The 21,292-nt window shown below is 36.0% G+C and overlaps 1 protein-coding gene across 3 annotated transcripts; it reads right to left on the bottom strand.

Moving 5' to 3' along the window:
• Positions 1-773: 773 nt before the first annotated feature.
• On the bottom strand, positions 774-20,000 carry abcb4 (ATP-binding cassette, sub-family B (MDR/TAP), member 4). Of its 3 annotated transcripts, none has more exons than XM_051130940.1 (28): positions 19,857-20,000; positions 19,109-19,253; positions 18,318-18,381; positions 17,712-17,871; positions 17,573-17,621; positions 17,270-17,461; positions 16,992-17,163; positions 15,620-15,744; positions 15,122-15,293; positions 14,782-14,895; positions 13,550-13,660; positions 13,348-13,473; positions 13,055-13,258; positions 12,812-12,982; positions 12,553-12,714; positions 10,827-10,988; positions 9,634-9,777; positions 9,406-9,510; positions 8,569-8,646; positions 8,381-8,464; positions 6,985-7,188; positions 6,793-6,893; positions 6,543-6,683; positions 5,057-5,213; positions 4,568-4,765; positions 3,707-3,913; positions 1,807-1,953; positions 774-1,617 (listed from the first exon to the last, which is right to left on the bottom strand). In XM_051130940.1, the coding sequence occupies exons 2-28, from the start codon at positions 19,168-19,170 to the stop codon at positions 1,420-1,422; spliced, it is 3,810 nt and encodes a 1,269-aa protein (XP_050986897.1). In that variant the 5' UTR covers positions 19,171-19,253; positions 19,857-20,000; the 3' UTR covers positions 774-1,419. The 3 variants fall into 3 exon arrangements, with proteins under 3 accessions (XP_050986897.1, XP_050986899.1, XP_050986898.1); XM_051130942.1 differs by having other exon boundaries at positions 18,318-18,378; XM_051130941.1 differs by having other exon boundaries at positions 19,109-19,250; positions 19,857-19,946.
• Between the last annotated feature and the right edge of the window lie 1,292 nt (positions 20,001-21,292).

The raw sequence follows: 21,292 nt of genomic DNA, 5'->3' as shown, positions 1-21,292 counted from the left end.
TTATAACTGAATATTGGTCTTTTAGATGTCTTCAGGCCAGGACTCTTATCAAATGTGAAGTCTGGTGCAGATTGGACATCTGTTCCCATGATGAAACATCTAAATTTGTTAGGTCACCACGCTCTTTAAAGAAAACTTGAGATCTTGGCAACTGAACATCACAAAGGCCTTTAAAGTAAACTGACCAAATATAATGTTGATGTCATTAAAGGAGAAGTCCACTTCCAAAACAAAGATTCACATATAATGCACCCCTTTATCATCCAAGATGTTCATGTCTTTCTTTCTTCAGTCGTAAAGAAATTATGTTTTTTGAGGAAAACATCTTGGACATCTTGGATGACAAGGGGGTGAGTAAATTATTTGTAAACTGTTGTTCTGGAAGTGGAATTCTCCTTTAAATCTCTATATAACACCTGACATGGCATAAAAGGCACAAAACTTGACAAGAAAATGCAAAATAACAAACTTCCTGTTGGGTTTCGGACTTAGTATCTAGGGACTTTGGAGGTATTGGTGTGTTACACACGTCCACCGAATTTCGTACATGTATGCGAAACAGCTGGAGAGGCACTTTGTTGAAATTTTATAGGTGGCGCTATTAAGCCATTTTGCCACACCCACTTCTGAAACCCATATCAGATGTAAATCTTCACCACTTTTGGCGTGTGCAAAGTTTCATGAGTTTTCAAGCATGTTTAGGCCCTCAGCAATGCAATTCATTTTGGAGAAGAAGAACAACAATCTGATCAATTCCAAATAAAAAGTGAGACTAAAGAAAAATCAAATCTTTATTCCGAACTTTTTTTTACAGTAGACTTTTACAGTATGCATGATAGGAACACAGTGCCATAAAGACAAAATAAAACGGCCTTATGTTAGTATGATAAATATTAAGGCACCACACAGAGAACATCAGAATATAGTCAATCATCATAATACAAACTCTGGTCATCTGGTCCCATAAGAACCCAAGGCAACATTTTTAGTATTAGGCACCAAGGGACAAATTATTGTATATGTATATTTTATATAAATACATTATATTACTGTACATAATGTAAAGACAATCACATTTGAAATGTTCTTTCCTAAATTTGCTGCTGAGACCAAGAAATGAGAACATGGTAGTGCTTGGTAGAACTGTTAATACAAATACCTTTTTTAAATAAAATTAAATCAGCAACAAGAAAGTGCTGAGGAGGATTAATGTTATGTCCTAAAATTTCGAGGCACAGACTTCTGCTCCATTAACGTTAAGCATGGACACAAACGTCCACATCCTTATTATTTTCCTGGCTTCCTGTAGTAATGCCACGTAAGTGAACCCACCGAATGAAATAACAGGCCTGCAACCACAGGAGAGTGTTTCTATTAAATATTTTTTAGAATCTGCATCTTCACAGCTGCTCTTGACCATCAGTGACTCATCTGAGAGGTGACAAGAGTGTAGTACACCCCTTGCTGACTGAGGAGTTGTTGATGTGTGCCTTGTTCCGCCACCACTCCGTTTTGGAATACAGCTATACGGTCTGCGTTCTGGATGGTGGACAGCCGGTGGGCCACAACGATGCATGTGCGGCCCTCACGCGCCTTATCCAAAGCATCCTGCACTATCTACTCACAGGACAGAGAGAAGAGAGACAAAGGAAGTTGAGGTACTATTTTCTAGCAGGCGTGACTCTCAATTGTCTGGTAAATCAATTTGATTTCGATAATGATAATGATATTAGAAATTTAATTGTAACAGCCAAAAATGTTATGTAGCGAATTTAGCTGTAGTATATAGTTAAACTCTGATCTTACCTTCTCACTCTCAGTGTCCAGAGCAGATGTGGCTTCATCCAGCAACAAAAGTTTGGGGTTGCGGAGGATGGCCCTCGCTATAGCAATACGCTGCTTCTGCCCTCCAGACAGCTGCGTACCTTTATCACCTGCTTGCGTCTGGTATTTCTGCAACCAAAATACACATATTATTTAGTAAAACTGTTGACAGTCATTTGATTTTTTTTCTTTTTTTAGTTACAAGATCATAACATTATTAGAGTTTATTGCTTTTTGTTTCTGATGTGCACTTTTGTTTAAAGGTTTGGGTACTATATTCTTAGATTTTTAAAATTAAGCCTCTTGGGGTCACCAAGGCTGCATTTATTTGATTTGTTATTACAGTTTACAATAACTGTTTTATATTTTAAAATATTTCATGACATATATTTTGATGTATGAATTTTCAGCAGCCATTACTCCTGTCTTTAACGTCCAACTTGTTTTCCTGTTCAAGAAACCTTTCGTTTTCTCAATACTGAAATCAGTTGTGCTGCTTATTATATTTTTTCACGATTCTTTAATGAATGAAATGTTAAAAGAACATTTACTATATTTGAAACCGAATTCTTTTGTAACATAAAAATATCTTTACTGTCATTTTTGATCAGTTTAATGTAGTGCTGGGCGGTTTGAACAAAATCTCTATCATACGTTTTTAGAATTCTGGTGTTTTCATGGTTAATCTCATTTTTAGCAGGACTTCTTATTGTAAATTAGATTGTATCATTTCAAAATCTGAAGCAAAAACAGAATGGTCTGACCTTAGCTTTGTGAATTATGCTACAAAAAACATGCCTGCAAAAAACAGAAGACGGGTTGCAAAATCACTGTTTGACAGCAGGTGGCGCTTTTGGAACAGCAGCTATACTGCGTTTACTTGGTTACTGCTGTAAACAAAGCAGTTTTTTAAAGGTCCAGTGAAGTGCTTTGAAACATGCAGTGTTATTCAGTGTGTTGCTGTAATTTCAACTTAAACAGGAAGACAGGGCCGGACATGTTTTCCAAACACGGGGTAAAAGGCTCACCAGCATGGAGTAAAAGGCACACAGTATTGATACACTTTAGCTAAAAAAAAATGTTTTTTTTTTTAAATTAAGTTTATACTTGTTCAAAACAATCACTTTAGCAAAGTTTGTACTATTTTCTGCTTATTTTGATCAATAAAATATTTTGTTCAATAAATATACTGTCATTAAAATGTGTTAATATAAAACATATATTTTAAAGCACCCGCAGGGGTGCTTTTTACCCTAAATACCATACTTTTACATATTCTTGCTGTTTTAATTATCTTGAAAATCGTAAGGAAGACCTTGTCTTAAGATATATTCAAGAATGTTTGTGATTCTCATTTGCCACTTAAATCTACAACATTTTTAAAAACACAAAATATAGTCGCACAAAATCGACCCGCGATCGCATCAAGGATCGGCCAAATTTGCACGTGTATCTTGAAAAGCGGATGTTTTGGAAAGTGCTACGCCATGTTTTTCTGCCATCTCGTGGTTAAGAAGAAAATAATATCAAAGGCGCTTTTTACTCCGGGGCTACTTTAGCCCCGTTGTACCCTACCAATTGGCACCGAACCCCCAATTGCTCCCCGGGTGCTGGAGGAATGGCTGCCCACTGCTCCAGGTGTGTGGATCACAGTGTGCGTTTGTTCACTTCTCACTGCTGTGTGTGTGCACTTGTGATGCTCTAAATGCAGAGCACCAATACTTAACAATGTCACGACTTTGACTTTTCACTTTTAAATGTGTCCTTTCTGAATATTTAAAACTATTAAGGTTAAAAAAGTACTTAAAAAGTACTGAAAAATTACTTTTTGAATGGTTTTGCCCATGAGGATGATTCTCACTGTGTCGTGGTTGTACTGTACCTGAGGCAGGCCTTCTATAAAAGAGTGTATGTTAGCAGCCTTAGCGGCCTCCTCGATCTCCTGCTGGCTGACTTGTCTACTGTTGTCTCCGTATGCGATGTTCTCTGCCAGGCTGCAGTCAAACAGCACAGGCTCTTGGGAAACGATGCCAATTTGCGAGCGCAACCAGTGAATGTTCAGTTGCTTTGCGTCACTGTCATCCAGCATCTGTTAACAAAGAGCAACTGTTACTAGTGTAAAAGAGCAACTCGTGTAATTGGGCTAACTATGATTTATTACTGCTATAATACATCTCAGTGCTCCTTGATTATATAACTCAAAGTATGTATCATGCTTTTTGACCTAGTGGCTAAAAATTGTTTTCCTATAATAAAAAATACTTTGTTTTAAAAAGTATGTTTTAATTTTGTCAACTACCTGTGAATGTAGTCCTGTTTAGACTATTTAGCACTGTCCTCTTGTGATCAGATCACATGAAATGGAAGTTAATAGCATGTAAACAGGTCTGAGTCATAAAGGTTAATGACCTGAAGTATGCAGGTGAAAGAGAAGCTTTTGATGTCCATATCTGGGTTTCTTTGTTTTCTGGCTTTCCTTAAGATATCTTATCACTGACCTTGATATAGGTAATAAGACTTTTCACTTTCATTGCTGTTGTGTCCTTAGTGTGCTAGTGTACTGAATGACAGTGCATGTGTGTGAATAAAATCTTGCTGAGTTGGATCCGTGACTAGAGACTGTAAAACTACATTTCTGGGGAAAAGACATTAAAATGTCAATAAACGTTACTATATAAAATAGGCTAAAAAGCTACAAAATGTTGCCTCTGAACTACTTGTCTGTATGTGTGTGTTCTCCTACCACTGTGCCCTGCTGAGGGTCATAAAATCTCTCCAGTAATTGGATGGTGGTGCTCTTGCCACAGCCACTGCTGCCCACCAGGGCAAGAGTTTGCCCCTTCTTCACCCGGAGCCTGAGACCCTGCAGTACTGGTACATCCGGCCGGGACGGGTAGTTAAAACGCACATTTTCAAAATTCACATTCCCTTCAAATTTATCCTAAAGAGATCACAGGAAACAGCCACGTTAGTGTACATTTGTGTAGTCATAGCAATATATTTGTCTCTTGATGAATGCATTGAATGACACCGGATATTTATGGTGGACAGAGTCCAGCTCTGTTTTATCAGACAGGATGATGCAGCAGAAGTGGTAAAAGATTAATGACAGACTTTTGGGAACTCTGAGATCTTGTCTTGACTTAAGACTCACTACAATTAGAAATGTTTTTAATTGCTTATTGGGCATACAGTGTATTTTGGTGTTTAAAAGCATGCATGAAATGAATACCGGCTTGTCTCCTTCCTCTGAGGCGTTATCAATGCCTGGGACTCTGTTGATGAGCATCATGATATGAGAAGCAGCCATCTTGGCCTTGGCGTAGTTCGGAGTGAATGAGTTTGCCTCTCCAAGAGCCATTGCTCCATACACCACAGCTGAGATCACACTGAGAGATGCAAACAAACATATCAGCCAGGGTTATTATAGTTAACTGAAACTAAAATCATAAATCTTATGTTTTGTTACTTGACACCAAACGCTTTCAGCTAGTTGCTAGTTGTGTGTCATTTAGCTTAAATTTAAGTACCAAAATAACTACAACTAAAATTTATGCCAAAGCAAGAATTATAATTTTCATTTAGGGTAACCTGAAATACTAAAATAATTTAAACTAAATAAACTAAAACTAATTATTAAAATAAATAAACAAAATTAACAAAAACACCAAAGAAAAAAATAAAACGTATTTAATTTCAGCTAGTTGATCCTTTCGGTTAGCTTAACTTGAAGTACTAAAACAGCTAAAACTAATGAATAAAATTCATTTAAAAATTAGCAAAAACATAAAAGAAAAAAATAACACTTATTCCAGCTAGTTGTGAAGGCAAGAATTTTCTTTTTCATTTAGCTTAAACTGAAGTATTAAAATAACAAACAAATAAACAAAACTAAAGAATAAAATTAATTAAAACATTTTATTAAAAGGGAAAAGGAAACTTTTATTTCTGCTAGTAGCCAAGGCAAAAAAAATCATTTATCTTAACTTGTACTAAAATAAAAGAATAATCAATAAAAAAAATGAACCAAAATGTTAAAAAAAGGGGAAAAAAGCAAAAAGTTTAACTAAAATGAAAGTGAAAAAATATCATTTAAAATTTGAACGAAAACGAATAGTATATCAGTGATACTAAAACCACACTGATATCTAGTTAATCTGCTGTCTGAATCACTGAATGACAAAACGATTGCTTTTCCTGCTCAATAATCAAGTTATTATCAGTCAGACTATATTGCATATATAATGTAGATGCTTAGCCTATTACATCATCTTTATTGACTGTGTAACTATGGGTAAACACTGCCATTTAATCAGTTATTAAGACAACTAAGTTTTAATTATCTCTTTTTGAAAACCCACTTGTTAGATAACATGAATCCTCTTGAATCTTCTATCTGCAAATGTAATGTATGTGTTGTCTAAGAGAATGTCTACATCTGCTCATCTGGATCGTTTATCCTGACTCATTTTTCTATAATCATTAACTGATACTGTAGAAACCAGCAGACTTTGTACCCACTTAACAACGGTACTGTAGTGTTTTAGCAGGTGTGTGTTAGCCTACTACATGACCTCACTCACCTCCATTTAATTTTTACAAATTTGAACTACCTGTGACACACATTGAAGACAGTAGTGGGTCATTTTAACACTGCTCTAGAGACTTTTCACATATTTCTCAGTTTGCATTGAGAGAGTCTTATTACAGTCACTCACAGGAAGACACCCTCAAAGGTCATCAGTTTTTGTTCAATGAGCCAAGAGCCAAACTTGAAACAGCCAGCATAAGCAAAATAGATCATCGCTTGAGAGAAGGAGAACGTCAGGCCAAAAATGTGAGCTTTTCTCTTCGCGTTCCTAGGAAACAAGACAAACATCAATAATCTTATTATCAATTATCAAGCTCATTTTGAATTCTAATAGATATACAGTATAACAGAATCATTATTCGTCACTTCAAACATACTTGTATGGCACAAGTAAGTTCTCTTCATACAGACTCTCAAACTTGCTCTCCCTGGTTAATGAAACCACGGTACGGATATTCTCAATGGCTTCTGTTGCAATCTGCGTGGGGAAAAAACATTGCGCACAAGGTTGTGATTTAAAACAGTTGATTTATATTATGCCATATTAAAGCATAAGCATAAATGTTCACCTTTCCAGCTTGCTCAAGCTCTTTCTTGTCTTTTAGAGCATGTCCCCCCAGTAATTTCATCTGGATGGCTCCAGCCACAGCCATGATCGGCACAATGGAAAGAATGAGGAGGGTCAACTGCCAGCCGTACACAAATGAGATGATAATTGAAGTGCCCAAGTTGGCTACATTCTGTGCCATTGTTGCCAATCGCACGCCAGTTGCCTGTTGGAAACAAAGTCGTTGTGCTATTTGTGATGAGCTACTGTGTTAAAACAACATCAAAAACTACATTTATTATACAAAGGAGTTAAAGGAGACCTATTATGTGCCTTTTTGACAAGGTAATATAAGTCTCATGTGTCCCCAGAATGTGTCTGTGAAGTATTAGCTCAAAATACTCCACAGATCATTTTTTATATCATTTTGAAAATGCCTATTTTAAGTGGAAGCAGAAACACGCTGTTTTCTTGCATGTCACTTTAAATGCAAATGAGCTGCTGCTCCACGCCCCCTTTTCCAGAATAGAGATGTGCCTTTACAGCTCATATGTCAGATACACTGCCAAAAAACATCTGGTTTTGATTATCATGTTGAAATTTAAGCAATATCAGTTTAAACTTCTGATATAAGTTTTTTTGAGCGCACTCATGCAAAGCATGTGCACAAAAAGCAGCCGTTGCACAGCATGTGAGTACTAAACTAAGTTCTCTTTCATGTCTTATTGCACCTAAACTGTCAAATACACAAGCTTATATTAAAACACGAGTTACAAAAACAGTGTGTTACGTCTGTGAAGGTAAGCAGCTGGGTAAGAAATCACGTTTATATTCGATCTGTGTGGCAGCAGCGTAATATACAGTAAATAAATCAATAAATCCACTGCTGTCTTGTCTCCTCTGCAGCTGTGCTCATCTGTGCAGCCAGTGACAGAACAGTTAGCATGCTTTGCTCTAACTTTTACCATGGTGTTAGAAATAGTACACTGTTGTCGCTTGCGAAAACAAAATGACAGTTCTGTGGGTGGAAATGTGCAGATTAAGGTGCGGTAATATTATAATAAGATCCCCTTACCACGTCACGGGAGGAGCGAAATCTGAGTGGCTGATGTTTTTAACATGATTGCAGAGAAAGGCTTTGCAAAAAAATGTACTGGGTTTTACTTCTTTAATTTTTCTCATTTTCTGGTTGGTAGATGCACCGGGGACCCGATTATGGCACTTAAATATGGAAAAAGTATGTCACCTTTAATAAATAAAGCAAACTAAACTGATATCAAATTGAGCTTAAAAAAAATACTGCCATTAGTGATGAGATACTTTGTTAGTGTACATGGGCATCAATTTAGGAGCATGGCACAAAGTTATGTGTGGGACTAAGTGTTACTCTTGGTAGTGAAATAGGAAATGAGACTTACGCCCTGCACTTGAGCTGTATCTGCAGCCAGTCTGGTGGTCAGTGCACCCACACTGTTCTTGTTATCATCATACCAGCTCAGGTCCTAAAATACACACAGACAGGTGTCGTACTACTCTCCAAGAGCAGACATGCATAAATAGCTTCTTTGCAGTTAACCCTGAGACAATTGATCAGTTATTGTCTTACCTGTCTCATCATAGCATTAAAGGCTCTAAACCTCAGTCGCATGGTCAGAATCTCACCAGCTTTGCCAAAACAGAAACCCTAGCAGAAATTAAAACAGAAATAAATTAAAATATGTGAAAAATACACCAAAATGAAGCCATGAAAGAACATTTATTTGAAATACAAATCTTCTGTAACATATTTGTTTCAAAGTATATGTAAACCGATGATTTTATAATCAATTTTGTCATTTTAAATCCTATTTTTAGCATATTGAAATTGACTTTTTTCCTGTTCATTTTTGTTCTACTGTAAGATTAAAATGTAGTCTTTTGGCATTTCTGAATTTTTAGCAGTGGTAGTTTGACTGGGCAAATAATTGACAGATCTGTGCACTATTCATTGGTGTTTACCAAGTGGTATTTCACAACAGCCATCAGCTTTTAGATAAGAAAGATCATGTGAACTTACTACCACTCAATGTACAGGATGTACCTCACATGTATGCTTATCAGAACAAATGTCCTTTTAAACACCTCATGTGAACACCTTATATAATCCATCTCTATCTCTGACTACACTTTTGAACGCTACACTTTTAGGGTGTCTTAGTCAAGTTCTACAGTGTTTTTTAGCATTTAAAAGATTAAAGAATTAGTTTACTTTCAAAACAAAGATGTTCATGTCTTTCTTTCTTCAGTCACGAAGTTAAATTTCTTTCCAACTGATGAAAGAAAGACATCAACATCTTGGATGACATGTGGGTGAGTATATTATCAGAAAATTTTTATTCTGGAAAAAACTAATCCTTTAAATTTACTGTGTGTTCAGACATTGATGCTGTAACACAAAACAAACCTGGAAGAACAAAGTGAAAAAGGACACGACCCCAATGCCAGCAAACAGCAGAGAGTACAGCTCTGTCCTCTTTCGTACGAGATCCTGATCAACCTCAGCAAACACCTAGAGAGGAAGAAGAATGGAAAAGGAGACGAGAAAATAAATGTGTGAGGAATAACATCTCAGTAAAGCTAATTGTCAATAATGGTAATTAATATAAATATTTAATTTTCATGTACAACATACAGCAATGATTTTCGAGAAAATGATAGCAAATGCAGGCTGCATAGCTCCGTTTACGGTGGCACATAAAACTCCAACCACTATGTACAGCCATTCCGGTTTGTTCAGTTTCAGGACTGTCAGGAAGGAGACGTTTGGAACCTTTTCCTACAAGGAAAATAGAGAACACAAAAAGAACTATGTAAAATAATTTGATTAAAATACAATTTCTTACAGATAACATATTAAGCATTGAAGTTCTTTTTTAAAGAATGAGTTCACTCCAGAATGAAAATGTCTGGATAGTTTACTCACCCCCATGTCATCCAAGATGTTCATGTCTTTTTTTCTTTAGTCAAAAAGAAATTAAGGTTTTTGAGGAAAACATTCCTGGATTTTTCCCTATATAGTGGACTTCAATGAGAGCCAATAAGTTGAAGGGCTCTACACATCTCAGCCAAGCAATAATGCTTTTATCTAGTGAAATGATCAGTCAATTTCCAAGAAAAATACAAATGTATATAATTTGTCTCGCACTAGCTGGACCTCACACGTTATGTCATCACGCACATGTGACGTACCAACAAAGTGTTTACAAAGTAAACGTGCAAATAAAGTCAAATATCCTGTACAAAAAAAAAAGGTAAAACAATGATGTTGGATGATTTTGAAGTTGGAAATGAGGTTTTTGCCCTACGCTACCTTTTTGACTTTTCCAGCTTGCTTAAGCAATGCGTGAAGACGCACATGCGCATTGCAGAGTTAGTGCAAGGCAAGCATTTGTGGTTAAAAAGTATATACATTTTTACTTTTTTTTTTTTTTTTAAGAAAATGACTGATCACTTGGTCTAGATAAGACCATTATTCCCTGGCTGGGATTGTGTAGAGCAGTTGAACCCACCATTAAAGTTTGGAAAAAAAAATTTGTAATGTTTTCCTTTAAAACCTTCATTTCTTTGCGACTGAAGAAAGAAAGACATGAACATCTCAGACAACATGGGGTGAGTAAATTATCAGGAAATTTTCATTCTGGAAGTGAACTAATCCTTTAAGGAAAGAAAAAAAAATAATTTATGAAGATGAGATTTATAGAACTTTGGTAAATCATTCTGTTTGGGTTTGATTGATATTACCCATAAATATGTCATTTTCCAGTTACTGAGAAACACATTTCCAGTAGGACTGAATTCATGAATTTTCTAGACTCAGTCTCTTACCTCCTCTGTCTGTTTCTCCTCATCTTGCTGTTCTTTTTCTGAGCCACTTCTGGATTTCTGTCTGAAGAGTGTGTGTTCATTCAGAGAGCTGACTGAGGGACTCTTCTCATCAATAAACATCTCCTCCTTGCCCTCTTCTGTTTTCTCTGTGCTCCTAACCATCTGTGATTTAAACAAGCAAACGTAAAATGGACCCCATGCACATTCCGAATTCATTTTCCCTGTGTCATCATGCACAACTTGTTTGCCTCTGAAACGTTTCATTTCTGCTGTTTACTAAAGCAGGTAGGACAAATACCACTAGACTTAAATGTTAACACGTTTCAGCTCCAAAGGATCCAGTCAAATCCAGATACACAAACCGTGTAACATCTTTATGAAATGTGTCACATTGTGGAAGTTTAAAGAGCTGATCACAATGACAGTAATTCAACCATTTGATATTGTCAAGTCACTGTAGTGTTGGTTGCTGATCGACTGCAGCATTTGACAGGGATCACATGAGCTTTAAAAGAGAAGTTCACTTCCAGAACAAAACTTTACAGATAATTTACTCACCCCGTTGTCATCTAAGATATTCATGTCTTTCTTTCTTCAGTCATAAAAAAAATTATGTTTTTTGAGGAAAACATTTCAGGATTTCGCTCCATATAGTGGACTTATATGGTGCCCACAAGTTTGAACTTCCAAAATGCAGTTTAAATGCAGCTTCAAAGGGCTCTAAACGATCCCAGCCGAGGAAGAAGGGTCTTATCTAGCGAAACGATTGTTTTTTTTTCTAAAAAATTACTTTGCAATTTCTAAACTTTTTAACCACAAATGCTTGTCTTTTCTAGCTTTGCGATGTGCATGGTTCAAGACAGTTAGGTTTTGTCGGAAAACTCCCAACTCATTTTCTCCTCCAAAATCGTCCTACATCGCTGCAGAACTACTGACCCAGTATTTACAAAGTGAACAAAGAAGGACGATTTTGAAGTTTTTTGACAAATCTTAACAGTCTTGAACCGGAGTGCACAGAGTATGCATGTGCATTGCAGAGCTAGACACGATGAGCATTTGTGGTTAAAAAGTGTTTAAATTGTACTATTTTTTTTTTATTTTTTTTTTTTTTAGAAAGAATCGTTTTGCTTCTTCCTCGTCTGGGATCATTTAGAGCCTTTTGAAGCTGCATTTAAACTACATTTTGGAAGTTCAAACTCGCAGGCACCACAGAAGTCCACTAAATGGAGAAAATTCCCGAAAAGTTTTCCTCAAAAAACAATTTATTTATGACTGAAGAAAGAAAGACATGAACATCTTGGATGACAAAGGGAGTAAACTATCTGTACATTTTTGTTCTGGAAGTGAACTAATCCTTTAATACCTGCTCAATATCATTGATAGCCAGTGTTACTCATGATGCCTCAAACTGGCAACTCTTGAAGAACATGAATGGCTTCTAGTTGCTCAGGCACTACAAATCACTGACAGTCAATGCTCTTTAATGTTATGTCAAAGCCAGGCTATTTTTACCTTTTATGCACAAGACAGGAAGCGAAGTGAATGAAAACAATTGGGAGGTGAATAGGACCAGGAAAGGTCCTTGAATTGGGATTCAAACTCCAACTCAACCAAGAGCAGTTCCACCAAGACAATAAGCTCGGACAATCTTAAACAGCAAGACTGCTGTGCCACAGTTGCATACGGAGCTCATGTGTGTGTATGTACTGCAATAAGGATTTCTAACCTGCATTGTAACAAGAGTGTGGTAGATTCCTTTTTTCTCCATCAGTTCGTCATGTGTGCCCAGTTCTGCAATTTCACCATTCTGGAATCCAGCAATGACATCAGCATTTCGAATAGTGGACAGCCGGTGAGCCACTATAATGGTGGTCCTGCCCAGCCTCACCTATGCAGATGTAAAAAATATTCATACATACACACAAACACAAACACAGACAAGCAATATTTCCAGTGTTTTTCTAGACTGCTATATTTTTGGTTACCTTATCTAACGCTGCTTGCACAATAGTCTCACTCTCGGCATCCAGAGCAGATGTAGCTTCATCTAAAAGGAGGATTTTTGGGTTGCGCACAAGCGCTCGTGCAATAGCAATACGCTGCTTTTGTCCGCCACTCATCTGGGTGCCCCTCTCTCCAACCAGAGTCTCAAATTTCTGAAAAGGACCAATCTTTTTTAATCCAACTGATCAAAATTACCTCCTTAAAAGTACAAGTATTTATCTTACATCTGGGAGCTTCATGATGAAGTTGTAGGCGTTGGCTTCACGTGCGGCCTGCTCGATCTCCTCCTGAGTGACGTTTTCGCGGCCGTAGCGGATGTTTTCTGCAACGGTTGTGGCAAACAGCACTGGCTCCTGGCTGACTACGCCAATTAGTTCTCTTAGACTTCGCACGTTCAGACTGCGAATATCATGGCCATCTATAGACACCTGATGGGTTAGACAAACAGAAAAAAAAATTTGAATGAAGAACAGGAAGGTCAAGGAGTTTGTACCTCTCTGCCTCTCTTTGTACTTACTGTTCCTTCCTGTGGGTCATAGAAGCGTTGTAGCAGCTGAACTGTTGTGCTTTTTCCACACCCACTGCTGCCCACCAAAGCAATGGTTTGTCCACTCATGACTTTAAGATTCACACCATTCAGAACCTACAGAGCAATAGCTGGAGTCATTTCATTCTGTAAAGTTTTGTTTAAATGTTTTTTAATAAATCATTAGTCCTACTTTCACATCCTGCCGTGAGGGGTATGTGAAGTGAATGTTTTTGAACTCTATGTCTCCTTTTACAGCATCAAGTTTGTGTCCTTCTGTCGAGAAACTGTTGATCGTGGGTTCCTGTTGGTGAAACAAGGATTGTGAGATACTTTTCTTATTACAAATACAAATTCCAGCCAGGGATGAAGGTAAGTTCACAATCATACCTCATTCAGACAAATAGACGTCAATAACATACTAATTGCTTGACACCAAAGAAAAATGGTTCCCTGTGGTCTTCTATTCTTTGGATCTCAGTAGGGAAGATCCTCTGATTCTGAGACTTGGCCATTTTTCAAGCTGCTACTAAACAATGAGGGGAAGTTATGCAACTTAGCTCAGAATTATTTTTCTGCACCTTTTTGTCTCTGGATTTTATCTCAAAGCCGCTGTCTGCTCAGTGAGTGTGGTGTTTGTTTAAACTTGACCACCTGAGTCTAAATAAAGACAAAGTTTAGTCCTGTGCATGTATGTGTGTGTGTTTTAATTGTTCAGGCTTATCCTTCTTGGAACAGAAGTTAAAAATCAAACAGTTTTGCTGCTCTGCTGCATTTAAATGTTCAAAAAACTACAGGAATATGTAATACAGCAATATAGATTTATGATTATAGTATGACTTGCTGAATGATCTGTACTGTACAGGACAGCGATAATATATTTGGAGATATAACTCAACAAAGTCAGGAACCAAAACAATATAATTCAAGGGTTAATTCAGGCTTTCCAGCATTTCCATGTCTTTTTATAATTACATACACTACTTGAATTGGGATTCAAGTAGTGTATATAATACACTAAGTAGTGTACACTACTGTACTTGCTTACATATTATTGTAACCCAGTTTGTGCTGATTACAGTGTAACCAGACTTTAGCCATGAATATGTTTTTAAGATACTGAAGAAAGCACAAATGTCAGGGCATGTCAAAACTTCTCCAGGGCCCCAAAACACCCTCACACCCCAGAGGGTTAAATTAGTTATATTCTCGGCCTGCAGCCTTTTGCATGTACTGTGTTGTGATTCTATGTTCAGGATTAAGGCATTTTTACTTTTTTTAATGCAGGTAATAAATTACTAATATCCTGTGTAGCATCCCAGGAAGCAATTATATTATGGATCTTCTTCTGCATTGGGGACAGTTGTCTTTTCTTCCAACAATTATGTAATATAATATCTATAATTAGCTAACAAGTTCACTCACATGATCAATGATGTGGTAAACTTTGTGGGCAGCCCCTCTTGCACTAGAGAAGGACTGGATGTTAGGAGACGTTTGACCTAGGCCGAAAGCTCCAATTATGACTGCGAAGAAAACCTGAAACAGAGGAACAGAAAATGCACTTGTGAGGTAATCTCATGCTTATACAACAGTCTTCTTTAAGTTCCCATGAAGAAAACATAACCACATGCTATTTATGATGTAATGATTTAGTTTTTTTTTTCTATTCTACGATATCTGAAGCATGACCAGTGTGACTCTGGAATTTAATCAGAAGACCACAGAGTTTCTGAAGTTTTATAATAACCCTTCTGCGACTTACAGTTAAAAGTATGCCGACATCATACTCGCCAGCCAGGATAAGAGTGCTGCCATACCAAAAGGCCAGTGCATAGGACATATAGATAATGAAGAATGTGAAGCCCATAGCAATGTTCACAGTGATGGCCTTCCTTACGCCAACGTTCTTCGCATCCTCTAAGTTTTTATGATACCTTTGAAGAACAGACAAAAAGTCATGTATTATCCTTGATGCAAAAAAATATGATGATCAAACCCTCTTCCCCAAGCTTTTCCTATTCACTTAATAGGACAACAAATAGACTGAAGCTTTCAAGATCAGACCATAAAGTGCTAAAACTAAGTTGTCTTCTTCGTAGTTGTCTAGTCTTTATGATTCTAAGATGGTTTAGTAGGTTAGCTGTTTTAGGTCACAGAAAGGTCACTCTGTGTCATGTACCACAAAACAACTGTCATCATCAGACTTTTGCTAAAAACAGTGCTGACATTCTTTGAGAAACGTGATGTCTTTCAAACACACCTCTGTATCTCTTTCTTCTGTCCACCAAAGGCAAAGACAGTCCTGATGGATGACAGCACTTCCTCAGCCACTGCTCCAGCCTTGGCATAGGCCGTCTGTTCCCTCGACGTGAATGATGACATCACCTAATGAGGCAGGGATACAACGTTGCTTTTCAGCTTGATTCATTTTATTTTAGACCATCAATCATTTTTAATGTTTTTGAAAGAAATACCCTATGCTCACCAAGACTAATTTCAATTTTACAATGAAGGTAAAGCTGAATTTTCAGCAGTCATTATTGCAGTCTTCAGTGTCATTCCTATGCTAATCAACATGCTGACTTAGAGCTAAAAAAAATTATTATTATTATCATTGCAGAAAACATTCGTGCTGCCTAATATTTTTGTGGAAATTGTCATACGTGTTCCCCAGGATTTCTCTGATGAATAAAAAGTTCAAAAGCATTTATTTGAAATAGAGATCATTTATAATATGTGACCCTGGACGACAAAACCAGTCCCAAGTTGCACGGGTATATTTGTAGCAATATTCAATAATACATGTCAACTTTAAAGGTGATTTTCTCAATATTTTGATTTTTTGCACCCCCAGATTTCAGATTTTCAAACAGCTGTATCTCGGCCAAATATTGTCCTATTCTAACAAACCATACATCAATGAAAAACTTATTTATTCAGTATAAATATTGATGTATATAAATCTCAATTTCAAAAAACTCACCCTTATGACTGGTTTTGTGGTCCAGGGTCACACCAGGGTTAGAATTATTATTATTATTATTATTATTTTAATTCTTACTGATGCCAAATTTTTAGCTTTAATATCTTTGTAAGGATCCTTGATTGACCATTTATGTTATTTTATTCCCTTTTCTAGCTAGGTAGAAAAGTATACACTAATAAAACCACAACAATAAACTAAAATAGGCATGCAGTACTATTGTGATTGTATTTGTCCTGAAGTGAGACAGCAGCTTACTATACTGTAGATATAAAAACATTAAAGGTATCATTCACCCAAAAAATGAAAATTCTGTCATTAATTACTCATGTCCTCATGTCGTTTCAAACCCTTAAGACCGTAGTTTATCTTTGGAACACAAATTAAGATATTTTTGATGAAATCTGAGGGTTTTTCGCACACAAAAAGTATTCTCGTACCTTCATAAAATTAAGACTGAATTATTGATGGGCCTTGAACATGTGAGTTGCGTTGCTGTCTATGCAGGGTCTATCATAATTTGTGCTCTGAAGATGAACGAAGGTCTTACAGGTTTGGAATGACATGATGGTGAGTAATGACAGGATTTTCATTTTTGGATGAGCTAACCGTTTAAAACTCTTTCTCTTCATATTCCTTTTTATCCCACCTTTCCAATGACAGCAGCTGAGATCCCCAGTAAAGGGCTAACAGCAAGAATGACAAGGGTCAGCTTCCAGCCTTTGACAAAACCAATGATGATCCCAGTGAAAAAGGTGGTCATACTCTGAATCAGCATGCCAAGCTTATCCCCAATGCCTTCATTTATTTTGTAGACATCACTGCAGAGAAAAAATAATTAAAAAAAAAAAAAAAAAGTGAGATGTAGGTACATTATGCGTCTTTGTGTGTAATACGTAGATAAATGACTTTTATTCCATGTCATACTCTGTAAGGCGTGTGTTGAGCTGTCCTGTCTCATTGATATCAAACCAGCCAATGTCCTGTTTCATGATGGAGTGAAAGAACTTCTTTCTAAGTTTCTTCACCTGACGTCCTGCAGCAAGAGTCCAAAAGGCCACCTGCATATATGCCGCCACCAAAACTACAAATCCCATTATGCTGTAGTATATAGCATGCCTGGAAAGGAGAAACAAGACTATCATACTCTAAGAAATATTTCAAAAATAAATTAAATTTAAACTGTGGAGAAAACCTGTAGTGTTCCAATGCGAAGCACAGAGGTCTTACTTTGTCATCTGCTCTCCTAAAGTCTCATTGGACTGTGGGAAGGTGATGTCTAGAGATTAAAGAACCATATGTTGTTTTTAGTTTAGATTTCCCTGTAAAACAACAGGAGACTGATGGGGCATACAAATTGTAAACTCACTGGTGAGGTTCTTCATATTCTCTATGAATGCATCTTGCGCAAAGCTGTTTGTCATGTCTCCAAATACAATAACCATGAGAGGAAGTACTGCCCCGTTGGCCATGGACATGACTGTGGCAAGCAGCATCAGAAGAATGTCGAGACCATCTGCATAGCGAAACTGAAAAATGGACACAGTTCTTTGAGAACAAGTTAGCCTAAAAGCATTTTTGATAGCTATTTTATTGATATTTTTATCGAATAAAAATAAAGCGCAATGTGCTCAAGCTCAGAAATACAATATCTTGATATGCATTTAACAATACATAGTAAACCTGCAAGCAATGCTGAGACAGTTTAAGGTATTTAGTCTTAAAGTACTGTAGTAAAATGAGTCAATCAACAAAATTACTTCTTAACCACATCCATTTTTAATTTAGTTTTTATTTTAGGCTTATTTAGTTTAATTTGATATTTACTTGTGGTTACAGCATTGCTGACGTATTTAAAAAAAATTAAAATAAAAATGTTTTAGTATATACATCTTTATGGCTGTGAAGTTCTTATTAATTTCACAAATAATAATAGTCCTACAAATGCTAACAACACATTTAATATTTCACTCACCAACTCAAATGGTCCCACCATCTCCATCTTTTCCTTCTCTTCTTTCTTGTCATTTTTCTCACTGCTGGAAAGAAATATCACGAGTAAGTTTGTTGAATTAAAAAGGTAAATAAACAAAAAATAAATGTGACCCTGGACCACAAAACCAGTCTTAAGTAGCTTGGGTATATTTGTAGCAATAGCCAAAAATACATTGCATGGGTCAAAATTATCGATTTTTCTTTTGTGCCAAAAATCATTAGGATATGAAGTAAAAATCATGTTCCACGAAAATATTTTGTAAATTTCCTACCGTAAACATATCAAAAGTTAATTTTTGATTAGTAATATGCACTGCTAAGAGCTTCATTCGAACAACTTCAAAGGTGATTTTCTCAATATTTTTATTTATTTGCACCCTCAGATTCCAGATTTTAAAACAGTTGTGTCTCCGCCAAATATTATCCTATTCTAACAAACCATACATTAATGGAAAACTTATTTATTCAGTATAAATATTCATGTATAAATCTCAATATCATAAAACTTTTCAAAAATTGACACTTATGACTGGTTTTGTGGTCCAGGGTCACAAATAAACAAGCAAAATAAATAAATACATGCATATATTTTTACAGTTACATAGTTATACTTGTTGACTATAAATGATCCTAATCCTTTCGTGAGACGAACATGCCAGGACATGAACCATGAACCATGAACCCTAATTACATCTAAAACAAATGTACTTGTATTTGTAAGAACAAACTGCTCTTAAAACATCAGCGCTGTATAACAGTAAAGTCATTTACCTTACATCTCCATTCTCCTCTGCTTTGCCGTTTGACAGTTCCACTTTGGATTTCTTGCCCATGTTTGCTGTTATCTCCGATGCTGATAGTCGGGGTACGTTTTAATCTCAAAATTATGGTCTTGGATGGGGCAGGTGGTTTTCTGCTGTGTTGTGTAAGAATACATTATATCACACTCTACAACTACAGGCACCAAAAACTGCGTGACATTTTGAGCTGACAGATTAAAAACCGATCTAACCTGCTAGCATACACAGAGGATTTCCCCCTACCGCGTTCACATGTCGCTTAAATTATAACTTCAAAGGTGCTATGATTGTGGAAGAGTTCAGAGTACTGAAATGATCAACTTTGTCGGTTCCACACTGAAATATGTGCGTTTAAATAAATTGTTGACAAGCGTTAGTTTGAAGCAAATCCTGTTGCTTTAAATACTGCCACTATCAATAACGTTTACCGACCCTTAAAGACGTGATATCAGAATTTATCATAGTTAAAATTACAGATTAATTTGGGAATCTAATTCAGATAGTACACGGTAATCAAATGTTTTGTCATTTCGTTGAATCTTTTCACAGTGTAGCGTTAAGCTTTTCATTTGTTTGCCATTCCGTTGAATTTTCTCTGTGAGAGGTATCACCACAGGTAGAATATAGTTAAAAAATAACTAGCGACTATTAATTTGTTCGTGAATTACTGTTATCGCGCTACATTTGTGGATATAAAGAGTTTAATGGAAGATACATACTGCTTAGATGCTGTCGTCCCGCCCTACTGTCCGGCGCACTGGTGCTTTGCTGCTGCGCCGCGTGAGCGCAAAGGATCTTCTGCCAGAGCGCAGCCGCGCGCTCTATTTTATAGTCTTGACTTTTTGCTATTGCTGGTTGCATCATTTACAACGTCCATATCCCATGAATGCCCTCCCCAAGGTGCTTTTGGCCACTTTAATGACTGAAAAGCTTGTAGGATGGATATCTGAGATATGTTTACCAAATTTGGCCATGTTGGCACATTGCACCATTTTTTTTATTCCGTACATATTATAAGCACATTTTTGTTGTTGTTGTGATACACACTGCCAGGGAAAAGATTTCGAACAGTAAGTTTTAAATGTTTTTTAAAAACTCTTTTCTGCTCACCATGCCTGCATTTATTTAATCCAAAGTACACAAAGTTTTGAAATATTTTTACTGTTTAAAATAACAGTTTTCTATTTGAATATGTTTTAAAATGTAATTTACTCCTGTGATTTCAAAGCTGATTTTTTAGCATCATTACTTTAGTCACAAGATCCTTCAGAAATCATTAAAAAATTCTGATTTGCCGCTCCAAAAATATTTATTATGATTATTATGTTGAAAACAGCTGAGTAGAATTTTTTCAGGTTTCTTTGATGAATATACATTTTAGAAGAACAGCATCGGAAATAGAAGTCTTTTGTAACATTATAAATGTCTTTGTTTTGACGCAGTTTAAAGCATCCTGCTAAATAAAAGTATTAATTTCTAACATATAACCCCCCAAATAAACAAATAAATACTGACTCCAAGCTTTTGAATGGCATAGTGTATGATGTTACAAAAAGCTTTTTAATTCAGATAAATGCTGATCTTTGGGTCTTTCTATTCATCAAAGAAATGTACTCAACTGTTTTAAATAAATGAGAATAATAATAATAAATGTTTCTTGAACAGCAAATCAGCATATTAGAATGATTTCTGAAGGATCATGTGACGAGAGTAATGATGCTGAAAATTTAGAAATAAATTACATTTTAAAATATATTCAAATAGAAAACATTTTAAATAATACAAATATTTTGTATTTTGAATCAAATAAATGCAGGCTTGGTGAGCAGAAAAGACGTATTTAAAAAAAAAAAAAAAATATATATATCTTTGAAATTCACCAGTTAAAATCATGCAATGACAATTAAAAAAAAAAGCCATTGACAATTAAAAAAAAGCCATAATGTCATTATTGTCACATGATCTAACTCTCATGATCTACATATTTAAAGATGTAATTACGTATTTTAATCACAAAAAAATGAAATTATTTGTAGGCTCCAAAATCTTGTTACAGTGCCACGATTTTATGCATCACACATGTAATTTATTTAATTTTATTCATTCATTTATTCATTTAGTATGGTCTAAAATATAGTAATTTAATAACTTCACC

The sequence above is a fragment of the Labeo rohita genome, chromosome 16 (assembly GCF_022985175.1).
Source record: "Labeo rohita strain BAU-BD-2019 chromosome 16, IGBB_LRoh.1.0, whole genome shotgun sequence".
Taxonomy (NCBI): Eukaryota; Metazoa; Chordata; class Actinopteri; order Cypriniformes; family Cyprinidae; genus Labeo; species Labeo rohita.
Note: the sequence above shows the minus strand (reverse complement) of the source record. Positions and strands in the feature narration are given on the sequence as shown.